The sequence below is a fragment of the Mastigoproctus giganteus genome, chromosome 2, assembly GCF_048544385.1.
Source record: "Mastigoproctus giganteus isolate SK-2022 chromosome 2, ASM4854438v1, whole genome shotgun sequence".
Classification (NCBI taxonomy): Eukaryota; Metazoa; Arthropoda; class Arachnida; order Uropygi; family Thelyphonidae; genus Mastigoproctus; species Mastigoproctus giganteus.
Genome location: NC_143576.1, coordinates 106,090,640 through 106,113,212, shown reverse-complemented (window position 1 = coordinate 106,113,212; position 22,573 = coordinate 106,090,640). Strand labels below are relative to the sequence as shown.

Below are 22,573 nucleotides of genomic sequence, written 5' to 3'. Positions count from 1 at the left end.
CAACAGTTCTGACGAGAGATCAAATGGCTCAACTACCATTTGGACAAGAAGCTAGTTTCCTAATCTTAGTCTGTTCAAAATTGAATTTGGATTGCTTAATAACTTTTTTACAACTGTTGCAAACTTTAATACATACAAAACATGACACTGGAGATCTGAATGATAGCTGCAATAAACTATTTTCTTGTCTTGCAACAACCAAAGCACATCTATTTGAAAACCACAGTTTAGATAAAGAATGGGAGTGCAGGATGGATGAGGATAAAGGATATTCCTCATTTCATCCTCTTCTATGAACAAAATTATTCATCCCTACAAGAATAATTTCATTAATATGATCTGACCAAATATCAGAATCAGCAGATTTAAAAGTCTGCTGATCCTAATATTTGAAATTTAAAATTTTAATTTTAAATTTCAAATATTTAAAACACCGATTTAAATTGCCCCATTTTAAATGGGGCATTTTAAAGTCTTGAAACAGCCCTGTTGCAAATGTACACATCAGATATCTGGTGAACTTCAGATAATATAGAAATCAGAGAATTTTTTTTTTACACACAAAATTATGGAGTTGATCAAAAAAATATTAATAATAAATAACTATGCAAAATTCTTACCTGTGCCTTCTCCCCATGAGGAGCTGGGCTCATTCAGTGAATCGTAGATAGCCTAACCTTACTGCTGATTTATGTGGATCACTGAGGTGTTATATATCCTTAGGCTAAGCAATGCAAAAAGAGAACAACTGAAAATGTAGTACAGCTCCATCAACAGCACTCCCAGCAAAGAAAAGCCTGTCTCACTGTTACTAGTGATGTTAAATAAAGAAATATATAATTTTATGAAGTATATATGAACAGAATGAACTAACTATACTACAAATTAATTTTGCAAAAAAACTAAATACAATGTAGCACTATGTTTGATTCAAATTTAACAAAGAGATAAAATAAAATCTGAAAATTTATTTGGTGTAATTTGTTTGGCAAAACTGTCAAATAATTTATGAAAAATGACTTGCCTCAAATGAACACCGTTAACCCCTTCATATTCATATTTTAGTGCATATGTAATAAATAAAAATAAATGTAATTATAATAAATGTTTTGTTTTTGTGAACTTCAGAAAGCTGAGATAATGGTGAGTGTGTGATACAAGCAAAATTCCTCAGGGCACGAATTGTGGTCTCTACTTTGTAACCCCAGGGGCTCACATCTGGTGAGTATGGGCTTGGCACACCCAGGGTCCTGAGCTGGATATCATCATTGTTCTCTTTCTTGGTGATTCCCTTCTACTCTTTCTTTCTTTCTCTCTCTCTCTCTCTCTCTCTCTCTCTCTCGGGGTAATTCAGAATTTTTTTTGGCTGGTGCAGCATAAGCCACAGGCTTCCTTGCACCATAAAGCTAATAATAATAATATCATGAGAAGACAGTAACTAGGCATGCCTGTCAAAGCGGCATACGAAGCAGTTGATATATTCACATATCAAATATTTAGTGTCTGCAACTTTGGCCTCCAAAAAGTCTATATCTTTCAAGTTGTAACAATGCATTATGGGGATTTAGAAAGATCGAAGTTTCTCAAAAATGTTGTTTCCAACAACGGACTAAAGGAAGCCGTAAAAATTATGTTTTTAAACTTGTAACATCTTAGGTGCTGAGGTGCATAACACACTGAACTTGGTGTAAAATCATTCTGTATGGTGAGGAGGATGCTGCTTTGCTTACAGATCTATTGGATATACAGTAGACTGTCGAAATAATGGCACCCCAAATAACGGATCATTCGAGCTAATGGCACATTGATTGGATGTTTACATACAGTGCAGATATCTTGCAGTGCTGAAAAAAGAAAATTGCAAATCGCATGATTACTGTATTTGTTTGCGTTCGCCATTTTGAAAGTGAATTCTGTACTGATATCAAGGATTATACTGCTGTTTTACATTTATTTTAAATTACAACCATCTCACTATAGTTCCTAAAGTTAATATACCTCATACAGAGAAGAAAATAACAACATTAAAGGTTAGGGACAAACTTGATATAATCCAAACTATTACATTAGGGTCACCAGGAAGGTTAATTCATATATCCATGTGTATTATGTCTGTAAATTGCGTGTGTTCTCTGGTTGATGTGCCTGTTTTGCTGGACAAAAATGCCAGTTTTTCTGGGAAAAAACCTTACTATCTACTCCTGAGACTGACTAATTCAGCCACAAAGTGAAAAAAGCCCATAAAAGTTCCTCGCGTCACTGTTGGGATTCGAACTTGGTCCGTTTCCACGCAGTGTGGGGAGGACTGTGATGATACTACTGTGCTACTACGCAGACGAAACTTGATATACAGTGGCAGACAAAAAAAACTGCATCACTTGTGAATTTTGCAAATAATGTTTTGCACTGCACTGTGGGTTGCAGAAATGTTCGAACTGCATTTGCCAGATGGGATTTATATCTCTGTGAATGAAATCCAATAAAAAGATTCCATCTGATATACTTAATTTCCATAAATATCTTCCCAAAAGGTAAAATGCATAATTAATGGAAATATGAGAAATCATGCAAATGGCAATCATGACTACCAAACATACATTTATTGCATTTACATGCACAAACTGAAATGACAAGTGAAGGTAACAGTACTGTGTACCGTAAATCAGCAAAATAAGTCCTCAATATTTTGTTGTTCCTCCTCGAGCTGCAATTATAGCTTTGCAATGATCTGGCATAGAGTTAATCAACTTCTGTACATAAGGTTGCTCAATTTCGTGGTACCACACACTTACAATGCTCTCCTGCAGCTGATCTTACTTGTTGGCTTCTTCTGAGCGATTTTAGACGGCATTATGTATCAGCAATTTTCAATAGGGTTCATATCTGACTGTTGCCAGGCCAGTAGAACACTGTAATGCCAGCATTTCTGAGGTATGACTGCACCTTAAGGGAGAAAAACGAGGGAAAACATTGATGTAAGTATGTTTTAAGCCTTGTGAGACAAGAAGACAAAACTCATCATTAAATCTAAATAGCACAAAACATACCAATTTTGTTGAGTCCTGTTGAAAAATGCAGTTTTGGATAACAGATTTCAGGCACTCCTCCAAGATAGCAGTGTAGGTTTCTGCATCCCCAGACCATCTGACTGGCAGAGAACTTTACAGTCGGTGTTATGCAGTCAGGATGGCATGCCTCCGATTTTCGTCTTCTGACATATCGCTTCCCATCTGAACCATGCAGGTTGAATTTCGATTTTTCAGAAAAGATGAAGGTGTCCCATTGATGTTTTGTCCAGGAAACATGAAGCATGTGTTTTAGTCCAAGCCATTTGTTGGGTCAACAAAGGCTTCTTCTTGGGCCGATAGGCACGCAGACCACATTCTGAAAGCGGCCTTTGGATAGTTCGTGAACTTGTTTCAACACCAGAGGCCATCTCAAAGTCCAGTTTTAGATCAGGAGCACTAGAATGGCGATTACGAAGATGGCATAGCCATTTCAAATATCGATCTTGGGAAGGTGTAGTCACTCTGTTGTGGCCTGATCCAGGTCTTCTCTTCACATCACTAGTTTCACACTTTAATTTCAGCACCTGGGATACTGTTGACTGGTGGTAGCCTATTTTATCAGTGATAGCACGTGTAGAAAGCCCTTCCTGGGACAGAGAGCCAGCTATACTTTGTTTTCTTGGGTCAACTGAACATATTTAGCCATGCTTACACCTTCACAAAACAGGATACTAACAAGCGTGTATACTTTTCCAACGCCATATTTATAGAAACGGCTATACCTTGCAAATACAGTCTGATGCAATAGAAGCATTATCTGATGCAATATCTTTGCTTTGCAACATGTGTGGACATGTGTGTGTATAGGAAGGGTGGCTCCTAGAACGTCCATTCAAATCCACCTCGTTTCTTTGTACGTTGAACAGACTCTGCAAAACAGGCCAGCGTGTAATAGTGCAATGTTCGGGTAGTTTAATGCATGTTGTGTTGTTGTGTTATGCTGACCTCTTGGCTACCAAGAAGCAGCTATCATCAGGAAGGCTGCTTCTAGATACTCGTCCACACCACGGGAAGGTGGGCCAGTTCCAGTAGATGGGACACATAAGACAACACTAAAAAAAAAAAATCCTCTGGGGGCCCAATCCAGAGCTTAAAAAAATAATAATAATAATAAAAAAAATAACATATATATATATATATATAAAAATAAAATAAAATTTAAAAAAAAATAAATAAATAGATAAAAAAAATAATAATAACAAAAAAAATATATATATCTATATAAAAAAAAAATCCTCATCACCATTAGTCACTTGGGCATTCTGGACACACATCAGTAATGTTTTCAACACACTATTTTGGTTCAACTGTTTAACAGGTGTTTCCTCAGTTCAAAGGAAAAAACTCATTTTCAGCAATGATTTCCCTGATTATTTCCCTGACATTATCATAAATTGTACACACATATAATATATGGTGCCAACTTTCAACCTCACCACAAAAACAGAGATCTGTATCCGAAAGTCCCAATTGAAATAATTTCCCTTTCATCGAGCCGTAACCTGTTACTAAAAATGATGTTTGTAAACTTGGTGTAAACCAGCTTCGAACTGTTCTGTCACTTAAAAAGGTAACATCCGGAATAAATTTCTTTGTCACTCGACCAGAAGATACAGTGTCCCATCTTGTCTGCCACAAGTTAACAATCTCATTTAAACATCTTCTCTTCTCCCTCTTAATGTCAGAATTTATGTCAACTTCTATGCCAACAAGTCTAGTAGATATTTTCTTCTTAATGCCATAGCACAGCCCTCGATAAGCCACGAACAAATCCAAGGGGACTGCCCCAGCCATCACTTGAAGTGCAGTCATAGCTACAGTTCTACATACCCTTAATATACTGAGACATTGTTCTTTGTAGTGAGTTTAACTGAAATCTAACAAGAGCCACTCTGTGAGACCAAACTCCCGCTGCATACGTACCCATAGGCAGAAACACCACCTTATAATATAAAAATAAAGTTTTATTGGACACACCCCAATCTCCTCTTGATACTCTTATAATATAACCAGCAGATTTCCTAATCTTGCTATGTAGATGCGCATAATAAGATAAGTTGTGATCAATAATGAGCCCCAAGCAGAGGCGGATTTACCGGCGGGCACACCGGGCACGCGCCCTGGGCCCCGACTTCTGAAGGGCCCACGCAAAACCCCAACAAATTAGTTGAACATATTAGTTCAAAACTTTGCGATTATTATTATGCTATTACTAAAATCGGCACAAATAACTTATTCTCTAAAGGACAGCCCAACAACGTTGGAGCCTGTGCTTAACAGCTCGTCAGTTCCAAGTGTTCAAACACACAAAGACCTGGGGGTCGTTTTCGACTCCAAACTATCTTTCAACGATCACATAAACCTCATACAGTCGAGGCTGAATTCACTACGCTGGGTCACCAAACAACAGCTGCTCCACACCACCGACCCACAACTGGTAAAAAGATACATCGTATCAATCCTTTACCCGACAATACTGTATGCTTCAGAGATATGGGCCTCGGCCGCAGAATCCAACATTAAAAGAATATTCTCTGCCGAATTCTGGCTTCTAAAATGGGGCAACAGAAAACTCCACCTTCCCCCAGCTCTCAGATCAACGCAGTTAGCAGAAGCTCTTCAACTACGCAGGCTCCGGTCCTACATCGTAGAAAGAAGGCTGCTGTTCACCATCAAGATGGCCACCGGTAAAATTACAGAGCCGAACTTCTGGGATCACTGCTCTTGGCGCATTCCTCCCCCTTATCTCCGGTCTTCAGCACAGCTGCTAGCAAACCGTAACCGGCTAGTACTAACTGACAGATTCCTGCCAAAGCAAATGCTGCCCTCACTGCAAGCCATCGACGGGGACCTCCAAGAAGTGGTCAATAATAAAAAATACAGGAAGGGTATCCTCGTCGAACTGAAAATGTAAAACTGTGCTTTGTTAATAATCTGATTTATCTTTTTTTCTCATGTGTATCTCTTTTGTAAACCCCTGGCCCCACCATGCTGTGACGGGACTAATTGTATGTCTATCATTGCTGCAATTAAAGATTCTATTCTATTCTATTAATTATATTATACATATATTATATTCAAATTTTATTGGAAATAAAACATTAATAGTACATAATATTTTTTATTTATTTAAAAAAATGGTTAACATGTATTTTTATTTTCCCTGTCTCTCTCTTTTTTTTTAGGGGGCCCAATATTTTCTTCTGCGCCCGGGGTCTCAACCGACCTTAATCCGCCACTGGCCCCAAGTATTTAGTTTCAGAAACCATAGTCAACTGTCTCCCATTTAATTTCATTTGCGGCGGTCGTCCCAAATCAAGTTTTGTTTTAAAAAGCATCATTTTGGTCTTTTGGGGGCTGATGGTAAGCTTAAATCCTTGTGCCCAGGTATTAATATCATTTATTACACGGTTTGCATTTTGCTCCAAATCGTGTCGTGATCAACCTGCCACAATTAATGTGACATCATCAGCAAAAGCTATCACGTGACAATTTACTTGTGGTCGAACCAGCCAGTTCTGTAGCACCAAATTCCAAATGGAAGGACCTAATACAGAGCCCTGAGGGCAACCTCGCTTGATTTGTCTTTGGAGGAGAAAATGTTTAGACATTACAGTCACATATCTCTCAGAAAAATAACTCCTGAACAGACTGTATAACTGCTTAGAACACTCAGCATGACACAGTTGAGAAAGAGCTGCCTCCCACCATACTGAGTCGAACGCACCTTCAAAATCTATATATATAGCAAGTTCATATTTTGAATCAGAGTTTGAAATGTATGTATGAAAGTCCCCAGTGTAAAACCATCTTTGCTTTGCAACAAACAAAATGACTGTAATCAAACACTATCTTCTACCTTTCACTACTTGTTACTTTTTTTTTTAAGGTGATGCAGTTTTTTTTGTCCGCCACTGTAATAAAGAAAATAGAACGGGGCGTAAGTAGGAGTGTATTAATGGCAGAATATAACATTGGATCGTCAACACGTTTGTTTTTTATGTGCAGTTTTTTAAATTGCATTCTTAATCTCTCTATTTCTTATTTAGCCTCATTATTTCTGCATTTAAATATATTTAAAATAAATCTTTCTACTTAACGAAAAAATCGAACTAACCACGAATCCCCGAAAGTGCCGTTATTCCTGAAAGTCTATTGTATAAGCTTGTATTTACATAAGCATAACAAGACTTTCCGGACAAAAATATATTTTCGAATTTACGGCTTCGCAGCATAATGCATTTATGATAATTTATTTAAAATAAGCTGTTATCCAACTAGCCACAGGAACAGCAAACAATTTGTGACAATGAATATACACTTACTTACCATGCAGAGGAAAATAGGTGATTTTCAAATTCATAACCAGAAATAAAAACCAATAAGTAAATAGCAAGATCACCAGGAAAAAAAATAAATAAATAAAAATAACGTTCGCTACGAAAAAGCAGACGATACAAACATAAAAAAAAACAGACACCTATATTTCTGCCATCTATACTGTTCTATCTGTATAATATATTTCTAGAGCAACCTTGATATAACGCGGGTGTCAGGCAACAACTTTAATACCCGATATATAAGTGAAGCGCGTTACAGCCGAAAAAAATTACCATTTTCCCCAGTTATTTTTAATATATACACACTTTACTTGGAAAATAAATATTTTATTTACTAAAGTTTTATGAGTATACAGAATAAAAACATAAAGTATTAAAAGTTATATCATTTCCATTACATTCTGCTAATACGCATCCGTTTTGAAATAATCATGTAATTTAATTTCCCGAAACTGATAGCAGTGTTTTTTCAGTACATAATTTTGAAGTGAAACTTCTTTAGCCGTGCCCCAGGAAGTTTGCAATGCGACAACCGAAACCACCTCCATTGAGTACAAAGGAGAGATCTGCAAAAACTTTGTAAAAAACTTGTAAAACAATTGCAAAATATTAAACCACTGTAACATTGAAATAATAAATGTTTCAAAAGATTCTAAAGAAGTTTCACTTAACTTCCGATATGCGTGCTTGGCACACACAGTTTTTTTTTTATAGTGGTAAGATGCAATAAATGATGATGTTCACTGTCACTCTGACGTGCTAACTGTGCCATCACCTCATTAATGTTTTCAAGCACTTTGTTAATTTCTGGTGTTTTTTCTTTCCACGAGTCATTCACGTTATATTCCGAGTCACTCACTACACTGGCCTTCTGTTTGTCGATTGTTCACAAAGTTCACAAAGGCTGCGATTTCTTCCTCGCTCAGGTAATGCGCAGGCAGTTTTTCCTTCTTGTTCTAAAAATGCTGCTAATTCAAGGTTATTATTAGTGATCTTGTCTTTTCAAATACAGTTTATCATCAGTTTTCAATTGGTGTTGAGCCAATCTTCTCCCATGCTAATCTAATATTGTATGCAAAATCTTTCAGTGTTAATGTTTTCAGAAATTCTATTCCTTGACTTTATGAGTTCACAACACCTTTGAATTCAGAGGTGTTGTGAATCCCTCTGAATTAATTATCATTATCATTATTAGCCATATAGTGCAAGGAAGCCTGAGGCTTTTGCTGCACCAGGCAGAAAAACAAATTCTGAGTTACCCTGAAAGAGAGTCACCAGATGTGAGCCCCTGGGGTTGAATTCAGCCCACAACACATTAGCTTATATTATAGGATAGTACCATGTTTTTACCGTGGATCCCGGGTTTTTGTTAGGCGCCTCCGTAGCCAGGTGGTAGCAGTGCCGTAGCACACGCTTCTTGATTAGACCGGGGTTCGAGCCCGTCACCACCAAATATGGAGGATGCGGAAAGGTCAGGGAATGACCACAGCATATCTCGGAGCAATATGGCCTTAGTTGCTAATGCTCCTACAGAAAAAAAAAAAAAAAAAAACCCGGTTTTTGTGTAGATTGGCCAATAGGATAGTCCCGGGACAATATGGCACTGTCCTAATGCCTAATGCAGTTAATCACTCACCTAAAAATTAACTTCTGGCAGCGCCGAATCTGATGTGCATACTTCTGTAAGATATCTGATGTGCATACTTCTGTATGCACATCAGATTTCTATGCACATCCTTCCCACAAGGGGAGTCTCTCAGCAGATAAGAATTTATTTGTATTTTCCTGTTTTCTATTGTAACGGCAATTCAAAACTTAATAATTTAGAATCGTAATTTGCAAATTATAATTGTAATATTAATAGTTGTAACTGTAATTGTAATATTGGTAATTATAATTGTAATTGTAAAAATATAGTATAATTTTAAAAATTTGATATCGGTAATTGTAATATTCCAAAATATTCAAAATTTGTAATCTTTTCTGTTTCCCCAACAGCATGGTCTGATGATGGGTATCGGTAAAATACCCAAAACGTCACTTAAATGTAGGCGAACAGCCCAATAAACTGTATTATTAATTTCACGTGGTATAAGAGTGGTATTAATATAATAATAACCTTTCCTCTCACATTTGCGCCTTTGAGATGTGGAAGAAGGTCTTGCTTTCCAGCCATTAAAAACCTTTGAGATGGATTCTTTTCAAAAACTAGTTATATCTTTCATTTCTTGAAACGTGGCTTCTGATAAACGCGCACCCATAACAAGACCTTTTTCAGAGAATGATAGATCACGAGTTTTCCCATTCTGTCTTCAGATTACTGCAGTCGAACAGCCTATGCAGTCTTTATACTCAACGAGGCAACACGTCATCACACCACGCCACAGTTTTCATTGTATTTCTTCTGTCTGTGACTGTCTTAAAATAAAGGTTCGTGTTTTTTTTTTTTTTGGCCTCTCAAATTATTTTCCCTAGCACATAGACAAAAATGACAGTTCTGTATGTACTCCCCTTCAACCTTTGAACCACCATTGTGAATAGAGGGTACATTTGCATATCCCCAATCTGCAGATACTTCTCATGATTCTAAGGACGCTCATTATTATGACGAAATGTTTAGCTACCTCTTCTACGGCTTCTCTTAATATAATTGGATAGATTTCATCAGCTGCAGATGCTTTGTTCACTTTCAGATGCCACAGTTTTTCTACTTTCTTTCTGTTATTATAAAATATTTTAACTTCAAGTAACTATTTCCTAACCTCATCTCTATTTGATCGACTTCTGCTAACCTCATCTCTAAAAATCTATCACGTATGAATGTAGATGCAAAACATTTATTCAGTTTATTAGCCATCTCTAAAGGATCATCACTAGTGTGAATGTAGATGCAAAACATTTATTCAGTTTATTAGCCATCTCTAAAGGATCATCACTAGTGTGAACGTAGATGCAAAACATTTATTCAGTTTATTAGCAATCTCTAAAGGATCATCAGTAGCTATATTATTTATATTCAGTGGATAATGTGATTCATCTCTTTCCTTTTAGCGCTAATGTATTCAAAGAGTTCCTTGATGTTTTTTAAACAGTTAGCCAAGGATTTTTCGTAATCTGCCTTAGCTTGCATAACCGTGAGTAATTTGATTACACACTAGGACACTGTATCCCTTGATAAATTGTAATCATTTCATTCATTTTTTTCTCTGCTACGAAGCGCTCATCATTTCATCTGACATCTATTTTACTCCAAATCTTGCACAAAATTTATTTTAGAAGGAAATTTATTTTAATCCTTAGTGACATCTAAGATTACTCTCTAAACATTTCCGATTTGGCATTTACACAAGATATATAGTAATATTTCTCTTTCCTCTCTCGCTGATAATCTTATCGATTAGCCATCATTCATCATTTCTGGAAATGATGTCATTTTTAAAACTAAAGCATATTGATCATCTCCTATGTCAGTGGCAAAACTTCAAATTCTTCCTCCCTCCCCAACGAGATTCTCAAACGAGGCTTTCGTGCTTTTAAAATCTACCCATCCAACCGTCTGGGATCCCTGACCTTTCGGCCTCCTCCCCTCGGTGGCGGACGACGTTATGATAGTTTCGGTATTGTTCAATTTCTAGTGTTTAATTTTACGTGAACAAATTGTGTGTAAAAGTTTACCACTATTTTGTCACAGAGTCCACACGGTAGTACGGTGGTTATAATCATCGCCTTCTTCCCCCACTGGGTGGAAAAGGTCCGGGTTAAAATCTCATCAAAACCTAACTCCGTGGTTAAGTTAGTCGTTTTAGACTTGGCTAGCAAGGTTTTTTCTCCCGAAAACTTGAGTCTTTTGTCCAAAACAATAAAATCGACTAGAGAATATACACAATTTATGAACATATTTCACATGGGCAGATGAGATGGTCCTCTGGTGGTCCTAATATGGCAGTTTTTTTTTTTTTTTTTACTTTGTCTATGACATTAAATTCGTCAACTAACCTTTGCGAGAAATGAAGGAAATCTAGGGCAGCACCGCTGTGTGTAGGAACCAGTGGCGCCCACACACTGTGAGTTCACATGAACCCAGAGTCGGATTTACTGATCTGCAGTGGGGTAGTTACTTGAGACTCCCCCCAGTTGGCGGCGCTTCCGTAGCCAGGTGAGCAGGCGCAGCAGTGCGTAACACACGCTTCTTGATTAGACCGCGGTTCGAGTCCGTGACCACCAAATACGGAGGATGCGGAAAGGTCAGGGAATGACCACTGCATATCCCGGGAGCAATAAAGCCTTAGTTGCTAATGCTCCTAAAAACCAAATAACAACAATCATCCAGTTGGCGAAAGGCCCTTGGAACAATGCATTTACTACTGGGACAGAACCCCAAAAATACGCGCGGAGGGCCCAGACTACGATATTGTCCGAAACCCCGAGTGCGGCACAAGAACAAAATCAAGATTTGCCTAATTTTTTTTTTCCGTGGGCAAACTCACATGTAAAAAAAAAACAGATTGCCTTAACGGGCAAGTCTATTTGTAACAGCATGCCATGGTGGTACCAGGATTAGAGGCTAAGGGCGTAGTGGTCCTTTTAAGCACTATTAGGAACAGCACTGATCGCACGCGAAAGCGTTTTTTTTTTTTGTTTTGTTTTTTAGGAGCATCTTATTCCGTTTATACTGTCTGTAAATTGCGTGTGTTCTGCCGTCGATTTTTTGTTTGCTGGACGAAAAATCCGAGTTTCCTGGTGAAAAAACCATGCTGACCTCGTATGAGATCGAATAACTCAGTCAAGTTGTGAAAATAACCCCGGGGGCTCACATCTGGTGAGTATGGGCTTGGCACACCCAGGGTCCTGAGCTGGATATCATCATTCTTCTCTTTCTTGGTGATTCCCTTCTACTTTTGACTCTCTCTCTCTCTCTCTCTCTCTCTCTCTTCTCTCTCTCTCTCTCTCTCTCTCTCTCTCTCTCTCAGGGTTACTCGGGAACTTTTTTTTTTTTTTTTTTTCCTGGTGCAGCATAAGCCTCAGGCTTCCTTGCATCATATGGATAATAATAATAATAAAAAAATAATAATAAAGCTCCATTAAAATTCTTTACGTCATCAACTCGAACTCAGGTCTTTTCTACCCCTTTGGGAGGACGGCGATTCCATCAACTGTGCTTCCCACGAGGGTGCGAAAGTTTGTAAATTTGAACATGTACGTATTGTAGCTTATATAGGATGATCCCGAGACAACTCTGCTGTGGTATTCTGTGATGATACTGAACTCTGTAAAATGGTCAGTAATGAGTATGATGTTTAGTTACATTTATTTATTTAGTTACGAAATAAACTTGTAAAATAACTTCGTTGTGTGACTAATTAGAAGTGGCACCATCTCACGAGTCCTAAGGCCACTAACGCTACATATGGCTGTTTATATCGTTATTCCATAGTTTAAATAACGATGTGAAAAAACACAATTACTCTAAGTGGCATCATCTGACAGAGCTTTTAAGATGTTAGTAGCAGTATTATAAAGGCTACGTAATGCAAGGAAGCCAGACTTTTTCAATGTCAGCAATAAAGGCAATATGTACAATGATATGATTGATATCCATTCTCATCATACTCTTTCCACCTTCAGAAGGTACTGAACCAGCTGTCCCTTAAATTACACCAGACTGCCAAGAAAGGCTTATTTGTTTAAGTGGTCGACAGACCAGTGAAATAACCTGGAATTAGTTTCTGTTTATGCCTTCTTAATTTATATTTATTCCTAACTCTAGCCCCATTTCAGTGGGAAAAATCCAATTTCGTTCATTTCACTGCCCCTCACTCAGAGATGTATTGCTGAAAAAAAAAAAAAAATAGTACCGGAACGTTCGTTCTCCAGAAGACTAAATGATAACGCCACATCGACTGTACAGTAACTGAATCAGACTTCAGACTCACGGTTCATAGAACAATTAGTTCCAACGTTCAGCTCATGGCAAATCAAAATCAGCGTTCGCACGCATCACAGTATATCTCATTCTCATTGGATCTCTTTATCTAACACATTGTACTTTAGTAAGAAACGTTCAAGTTTCATTGCGAAATTTATATTTTTGTTTTTAAATAAATTTTTAAAGAAATCTATTAATTTTAAAGATTACTATTAATATATATTTTTAGTAGCAATGGGTAAAATAGATGTTTCTCCCTCTCCTTTGATTATGCCATTGTTTCATAATATTAGGTGTATAAATTTAATGATTTTCTATTATGACATTTACAAAAAAGTACCTGAACGTCGTTCCGGCCCGAATACACCACTGCCCTCACTAAGTGTTTTTTACACCTCAATGAAATCCCTTCCCCTTTCGAACCTTTCCGAGCTCTGTAACCAACGTCTTTGTTGTCTGTCTGTCTGTCTCTCTCTCTCTCTGAAAGTGGAAACTTTATTCCTGCTCTCAGGAAACGAGTGGCCTGTGTTTGGACCCTTTCAAAATGCTCAATATCGTTTTTTTTTTTTTTTTTTTTTTTTTTTTTCAGATGCGGACCCCAGATTTGAACATAATACTCCATGCGATCACACGATTGAATAACGGACTTGTATAAGAAGTCAACCTCGTTTCCCCAAGTTGTAAATGTACAGTAAATCATTGATCAGACATTGCACCTCTCTGTCACTGCCCCCTGCCTATACTGCACTCTAATCATTACAATCAAACATTACACTCCTCATTTATACCCTACAGCTCTGCGCCACTAAATGTATAAATTATTTTCAGGTTATTGTACCTCAAGTGTAGTTTATATATGGCAGCAAAAAAAACGTAACTGCCATTTCTCTGATTAGCCATGGAACTTGTAGCAAATGATTCTAGTGAAGCTGATCCTCGCTTACACAGTTAACTACGTTCCCAACCTCCATATCATAGAAATTAATGGATACATGGAAGAAATTAATGGATACATTAATGGGTGACATGGAAGCCCATGATAGATATAAGCTGGTCTGTAACCAAGTCACAAAGGAGATTAGGCAGGCAAAGGCAGATTATGAGAAATCCTTGGCAAATGATGCAAAGAAAAACAGAAAAGAGTTCTTTACCTATGTAAACTCTAGAAGGAAAGGGATGAATCAGATTGGTCCACTGGTTATTGATGGTTCAACAGTTGAGGATCCTGCTCAGGTGGCTAACAAACTAAACAAGTATTTCGCATCGATATTCACACATGAGGAGTTATTCAGGAAGGGGAATGCCAGAGGTGTATGCAACTCTAGCAGTAAGCTACAGAATCTTGAAATAACTGAGAGGAAAGTGGAGGAGAAATTGTTAAAGATAAACACAAGAAAGGCACCTGGAGTGGATGGGATCTATCCAGTTATATTAAAGGAGGCAGCAAAGAAAGTAAGCAAACCCTTCGCCATAATTATGAGAGATTCCTTGGACTCAGGGGAGGTACCCATAGACTGGAGATGTGCAAATGTGACCCCAATTCACAAAGTAGGATCAAAGGCTGACACAAGTAATTATAGACCTGTGAGTTTAACTTCTGTTCCAGGAAAATTAATGGAGGCACTGGTTAAAGAAGCACTGCAGGATCATCTAGACAAGACTTCAGTTATAGCTCGGACACAGCATGGTTTTGTTAAGGGAAAGTCTTGCCTGACCAATTTGTCTGGATACTATGATGCAGTCACAAAAGAACTGGATGCAGGGAATAACTTTGATATTATATATTTGGATCTTAGAAAGGCTTTTGATACTGTTGCACATGGAAGACTGCTGCACAAATTGAAGAGGCGCCTCCGTAGCCAGGTGAGAAGGAGCAGCAGTGCGTTGCACACGCTGCTTGATTAGACTGGGGTTCTAGCCCGTCACCACCAAATACGGAGTATGCGGAAAGGTCAGGGAATGACCACCGCATTTCCCGGAGTAATATTGCCTTAGTTGCTAATACTCCTAAAAACCAGATAACAACAACAACAAATTGGAGCAGTGTGGCATTGGAGACAAATTGCTGCTATGGATAAAGGGATGGTTGAGGGGGAGAAGACAGAGAGTGGTAATCAATGGACACGGCTCATCGTGGACTGATGTTATTAGTGGAGTCCCTCTGGGTTCAGTGTTGCAGACGATACAAAGGTTGGCAGGGTTGTTATGGACATTACTGACAGTATGCTGCTGCAACAGGATCTGGAAAGGTTGAGCAGATGGGCTGAGAGGTGGCAAATGAAGTTTAACATTGACAAATGTAAAGTACTACATATGGGAAACAGCAACCCCAGAGTAACGTATGAACTCTGTGGTACTACACTGCCAGTGGTAGAGAATGAAAAGGACCTGGGGGTAATTGTGCAGGCAGATATGAAGTTTTCTGAACATTGCAGACTGCTGCAAGAGTAGTTCATGGGGTCTTGTCAATGATATACAGGAATTCTTCTAGCAGGGATAAGGAGGTGATTATTCCCTTGTATAAGGCAATGGTCAGGCCACACCTAGAGTACTGTATACAGGCCTGGAGACCTCATTTCAAGAAGGATGTAGAGCTGCTGGAACGAGTACAGAGAAGGGCAACAAGATTAGTGAATGGAACAAAGGGTTGCTCTTACGAAGAAAGGCTTAAGTTTTGCAGATTACAATATCTGGAGACTAGGCACCAGCGAGGTGATCTGATAGATGTGTATAAAGCCTTGAATGGTTTGAGCTTGCTCAATGCTGATGGGATTCTTCCTCTTGCTTAGAATAATCACCTGAGAGGGCATAAATTCAAATTGGGGAAAGACAGATGTAGGATAGATGTGCGGAAATTTGCCTTTAGCCAGCGGTTTAGTGGAATAGACTTCCATCCCTACTTGTGGAAGTTGATAGCCTAAATAAATTTAAGGTTCAGCTGGACAGGTATTTCGAACGAACGGAGGGATGAAATGGGAGTGGTTTTTTTATTTTGGCTGATGCTGCATAAGCTTGCTTTCTTGCATCATATGCTTCTACTAATGCTAATGCTAATCATTTGCTATTTTTAACATCGTAATTTTCATTCGGTTGTCGATATCTTTAAAAAAACACAAACAATGGTTGCACTTAATGCCAAGGAGGGGGTCCTCACTTATAACCTTGAAGCACTATAATTACCCTCTGCCTCCTATTCTTCAGCCATTCCTCACTCTACCTCAGTATGTTTCTTGTAACTCTAATACATTGCGTCGCAGACAGAACAGTGGTTATATAGTTGGAGAAGGACGTTACTTGGTGGATTTCCATGAAATCTAGATTTTAAAAGTTATTTTTTACGCCCTAGCTGATTTACCAAATTATGATATTAGGGACCCCTGTAAATGTTACATCTACCCATATATTTATTTTGTCTGTAAATTGCGTGTTTTCTCTGGTCGATTTGCCTATTTACTGGACGAATAAATCCCAGTTTCTGGGGGAAATACCTTGCTATCTACGCCTGAGATCGATTAACTGAGCCACGGAGTGAAAAAAGCCCACTAAAGTTCCTCGCGTCATAGACGGGATTCGAACCCGGGCCTTTTCCACCTGGTGTGGGGAGGATGGTGACGATACCACTGTGCTACCCGTACAGACACGCCGTAGCTGAGTTAGAGTGTAGAGTGTGTTTAGTGTCAAACGGCACCAGGGGTTTCCCCCATCTCCGCGTGCTATACATTGTGGGTGTGAAACAGAACACTGTCAATGCCAGAGGTTTAAAAGTGTATGGATTTTGTACATGTGTAGTGTCGTGTACCGTTGTTCCTCTGGTCATTTAGCCGCTGGGCCCCTAATGGGACCCAACGTTGTCCACATCTGCCTCGTGGAGGCAGACCAGGTACACCACTATTATAGTTATTTACTCTGGCAGGTCCTGCCACCTAATTTCCTGAGATTTCAGTGGCTAGGACCTTAAAAAAAAAAAAAAAAAAATTAAAAAAAAAAAAAATAAATAAATAATAATAATAAAAAGAAATAATAATAATAAATAAAAAAAAAAAAATAAAATAAATAAAAAAAAAAAAAAAACCGTTATATAACGTTATGGGTCAGCCAAAAAGAAGTACTATTTATGCAAATAAATGTTAAGTTTTTGGGTGTAGGGCTCATGCAATTTAACAATGGTTCAGACACTAGTAATTATAATTAAAAGAGAGAGAGAGAGAGGGGTGGGGAGACTGAAGGCTGGGGGGAAAGACAGAAATAAGGGGTCCATAGAGAAGATGACCCCCAAATCAGTGGAGCAGGCCCATGCCCCACCAGAGGAAAGAGAGGGTGCGGCGAGGGGAGGAGGAGACCAGAAGTCACCTCCCCCTCTTGCCCGGGGTGTGGAGGCAAAGGGCCACGCAAGGGAGCGTGGCTTAAAAAAAAAAAAAAAAATTCTATAGAGTCCCAAAGGAAGGTCTTGTATCTGGGTGAGAGCCAGCTTCGTTGAGTCCAAGGATGGTTAGTTTAGTCGTGGGACTATGGTGCCTGTTCTTGATCCCTGTAGACAGCAATAAGTGTCCTTCTTCGGGTGAACAGTTCCTGGGCGAATTTTGTCAGCTCCTTATACTCCTCTTGCGAGTCCAACAGGTTTGATTCCGTATCGCGAGGGAAGTAAGTGAGCTTTGTCATCAGGAGGCAGCGGAGATCCTCATAGTTTTCGCAGTTGTACATTATGTGAGACCATGTCTCCACTTCTCCACAGACACAGCGGGGATCGTTTACTAATTTGAAACTGTTTAGTTTGGAGTTCAGGGCCCCATGACCTGTTAAAAGGTACATAGTGTACAGTCCAGGGTGAAACCATAATGGTGCTTTTGGGTATAATCTTCCAACATCAGGCAGAAATTTCCTCGTTATTTCCCCTTTTGTGGATTCTGACCACCTATCCTGCCAGATCTGCTGCAGGTGGGTGGCGAGTTTTGTTTTCTCTCTTTTCAGGTTTCCTGTAGGGTCAATGGAGTGGCCCAGGAAGGTGCAGGGAAGCCCTTTTGCGAGATGCTGCACCATGGCACAACGCACCACCTCGAGGTCAAGGGGGAGTGCTCCCGCCAGAACCTGCAGAGCATGTGTACTCACAGTGCAGCAGGCCCGTGAAATAGAGAGGAGTATTGTCCTCTGGATGGAATCTAGTGTCCGTCTGTTAACTGCAGTAGTTGCTTTCTGGAACCAGATGGGTGACGCGTAAGTTATGGCTGGTATAAATGTCGTTTTGTAGTACAGTCCCAAGGTGTGCCTCTTTAGTCCCCAATCCCTTTTAGCTATTCTTGAGACGAGGGCAGAATATCTCCTGATTTTCTCTCGGATATGTTTCAAGTGTGGGTTGAAAGATTGGTTCCTGTCCAGTATGATTCCTAGATATTTCATCTCACTGAGTAGTTTGATAGTTGTATTTTCTACTTTAATTTGCGGTGGTCTACGGAGATTTAATGTTCCTTTCAGTAGCATTGAGTAGGTTTTTCCCGGTGAGATCTTAAGAAAATGGACCTTCATCCAGTCTTGTAGAATTTGAATTGCTTGATTTGCCTGGGTTTCCAATTGAAGTCGGTTGTCTGCGGCAACAGTCAGTATCAGGTCATCTGCAAATGCCTGTGAGTGGACTTCCCCCAGGTCGAAGGACAGAAACTCATCCAATACCATACTCCAGAGAAGCGGTCCCAGTACCGAGCCCTGGGGGCAGCCCCTGTAAACAGGCCGGGTCAGTTTCTTGTACGGAGTCACTACTTGTATTTTTCTCTTGGATAAATATGACTTCATTATTTTGTAAAGGTTGATGGGTGTTTTTGCCTTCCGCAGTCTGGCCAGGACGCTCGGCCACCAGATGGTGTCGAACGCCCCAGCAAAATCGACCGAAATAACCAAGAAGTACTTTCTATCAAACTTAGGAGGCTGTTGAGATCATCCACTGTTGAGGTTCCGGGTTTGAACCCAAACTGTGGGCATCACGAGATTTGCAGCTTCATAGTGGTGCAGGAGTCGCTTGTGAAGCATCTTTTCAAGGAGTTTACTAGCAACTGGGAGCAGAACAATTGGCCGGTATGATTCGGGTTGTTCGGGTGGCTTCATATGATTTTTTAGAATTAATTTGACGTTGGCCATTTTCCAGTCAGATGGAAAGACTCCAGTCTTCAGGCATGTGTTGAAAAGGTTTAACAAAGTCTGCGGAGAGATGTCTACTACTTTTTTAATAATCTCCGGCTCCAGAAGATCTGGGCCTGGGCATTTTTTATTCCTTATTTGTTGCGCTGCCTGTTGTAGTTCTTCTAGGGCAAAAGGTGGTTCCATTTGGTCTATGTGATTTGCTTCATTTCCATCGCAGATCTGCAGTTGTTCTGGTAGTTGCGGGTGTGCTGGGGTTTGGAAAATCACATCGAGGATGTTGGTGATAGACTGTTCCCAGGTGGTGGCCAATGTTCCCTGCGGGGTGCGGGTGGAGGTCATGACTTCACCCCTAGGGAGCTTATTCGTAGTGACTTTGTACACCACTCCCCAGGGATCGGCATTTCCAGTCGTGCTGACTAATTGCTCCCAGGCCTTCTGCTTACTTTTTCGTATTAACTCAGTGTATCTGTTTCTCACTGCTGCGTATCTTTTTCTGAGTGCTGTTACTTCCACTTCCGGCCAAGTACGTCTTGCCCTTTGGAATTGTTTTCTTGCCTTTATGACTTCTCTTCTGAGGTTCTGGATGTCCCGAGTCCACCAAGGGACTGCACCAGGTGTGGGCAATTTTCGCTTCATCGCAGCCTCACTGGCCGCTATTATGGTCTTGGTAATTTTTCTCTGGATGTCGTCTGGGTCTTCTTGTCGATCCGCTTCAGTGCGGTGTTGGCATAAGGTTCGAGTCAGCAGTTCCCCAAAGAGTCTCCAGTCAGCTTTGTTTACTGCAAAGCGGTTAAGCATCTGTTTGGCTATTGGTGTTCTATAGAGAGATCGGTTGATTTGGAAAGTAATCACTCTGTGGTCAGACGTGGTCCAGGAGTCTTGGACTGTCCAGCCAGTGATGTGTCCTGCAAGGTTTCCGGTGGCAAGGGTGACGTCAATTGTTGCCTCCCACAGAGTGTTACAAAACGTAGGTAGGTGATGAGGCCTGTTTAGGACTGTCAAGGGAGAATTCGCCAGGAACTCCTCGAGACGCTGCCCATTTCCAGAGCCCCTTCTGTCCGGTGTTTCGCTGTGCCAAGCCGGGGAGCGGCAGTTTACATCCGCCCCTACCAAGATCCGTTGGCCTGGGAGAGTGTCCAACACAACCTGAAGGTATCTCGTGGCAAATGTTATTTCTTCCCCCGGCCTACAATACAAGGCAATCGCGTAGAAGGATCCCAGGGGTGATATTATATGGGCACAAGCAGCCCAGCCTGTGCAGAGTTGTGTGATACGGGTGGCAGTAATGGCTGGATTGCGGATCACTATGGCCGCTTTTGGGGTCTCATTCTCAGCCTGTATGATTTTATATGCTATTGGATAGCCCCTTACTTTTTTGGAGTGGGTGTAGGGTTCCTGCAACAAGAGGATGTCGGCATTTTCCTCGTCCGCTATTTTTCTGAGTTGTTCAGGCACTGCTCTGGCATGGTGTGCATTTTGTTGTAGTATTAACAGCTTGGTTGTATTGAACTTTTTAAATTGTATTGCCATAATCAGTCCTCATTTGGTATAAACTCTTTATCTTGTTGTACGTCGGACATTTTGGGTCCCTGATGGAGTGGGTGTATTCGAGCTTTGAGGATTTACAATTCACACAAACCGGTTCTTGCTCCTTGTTTGGACAGCTGTTGTATTGATGTCCTTTGCTAGAGCAGTGGCCGCAAGTTGGTGTGATCTGAGTGCATGTATGGGAGGTGTGGCCATACCTGCAGCATTTATAGCATTTAGGCACGGTCACATGCTCCCTGAACCTGTGGCTACCCCACTCAATATAGAGTCTTGTCTGGTGTTTTAGTATCTGCCAAGCGGCAGGAGCCAGTTCCACTATCCAGTTGTTTTCTCCTGACTTTGATTTTTTTTAATATCTTGGTTGCACAAGATTTGTCATGTCTTTATTTATCCCTTGTAGATTACGAGTTACCACTTCCTCGGCAAGTTGGGCAGGTGTCACATCTTTGTTGACGTCGAAAATTAATATTGATGGTCCTCTTCTCTTGGGTGGCTCTGCAGTGATACCCAGTGTGGCTATCTTGGGGTTTTCCACGATATTCTTGATATCCTCCCTTGACTCTGTTTCTATTATTACTCCTACGTTTCTCGTCTTTCTAATCGCTTTTATCTTTGTTGACTTTAAATCATCCTTCAGTTTTTTCATTATTGTGGTTTTAAAATCCTCACTTGTTTGTGTTCCTTCTATCTCTGCTGGTCTGAGGACCACTAGGTTTGGTGTTCGAAGTAGCGGTTGTTTTCTAGGTTGCGGGGCTTTTGGGTTTGACTCTTTGTTGTTTGGAATCCTCAGCGCTTGTGCATATGTGGGAGTACGCTGTGGAGACTGTGGTGTAGGAAGATTTGGTAGACTGTCCAGCACCTTCTCAAGGATGGAGGTTCTTGTCTTAAGTTCCTCGTTAGTGGTTTTTAGTTTCTCGCTGTTGATTAGGAGGGCAGTGGTAATAGATTCAAGGGTGGCCCAGAGTTCCTGGACATAACTTGCCGCTTGTCTGGTGAATCGACTATTATCTTGATTAAGAAAGGTCACAAGATTCGTACGTAAAGCAGATATTATTTGATGGGTTGGAGAGTCTTCATCTATAGGTTTATGAGTTGTAGGGTATGCAGAAGGTGTAGTTGCTGTGACGGTTAGTTTTCTGGATTGGGGGAGGCCTTCTGCCTCAGTCTGATCGAATGCTGTGCGCGGTCCCTCTGGTTGTTTGACAGAGGAGGTCTTAGGGGCCCCTGATGGGGTAGGAAGATTAGTTGATAGTTTGGCTGCAGATACTGTTCTAGGACTCTCGGCTAGATTGGGGGAGGGCCCTGAAGCTGCCTGGGAGGCAGGAGCACTTATAGCTGTTGGAGAGAGAGTAGTTTGTAGTTTCCCAGTGTAGGGAGAGCTTGCCTGTGAAGGTTGCAGATTAGGAGGGACAGGGGCTAGGCGATCTGCTACTGGCGTTGAGGTGTTAAATTGGAACTTAGATGAGATCACAGGGTCAGATTCATCAAGAGGCACTTTGTTCAGAAATTCTAGTATGGTTTGAGGAGACTGGGGTGTTCTGGTTTTTGCTCTCCTCTTACTT

At 40.2% G+C, this 22,573-nt stretch overlaps 1 protein-coding gene across 1 annotated transcript in view; it reads right to left on the bottom strand.

Moving 5' to 3' along the window:
- LOC150089481 (WD repeat-containing protein 47-like) overlaps window positions 1-20,993 on the bottom strand; it is a 279,929-nt gene extending 258,936 nt beyond the window's left edge. Inside the window, exon 1 of the mRNA XM_090390001.1 lies at window positions 19,907-20,993. Coding sequence (XP_090246127.1) covers window positions 19,907-20,993 — 1,087 coding nt within the window. The remainder of the gene's footprint in view (window positions 1-19,906) is intronic.
- Window positions 20,994-22,573: the final 1,580 nt, after the last annotated feature.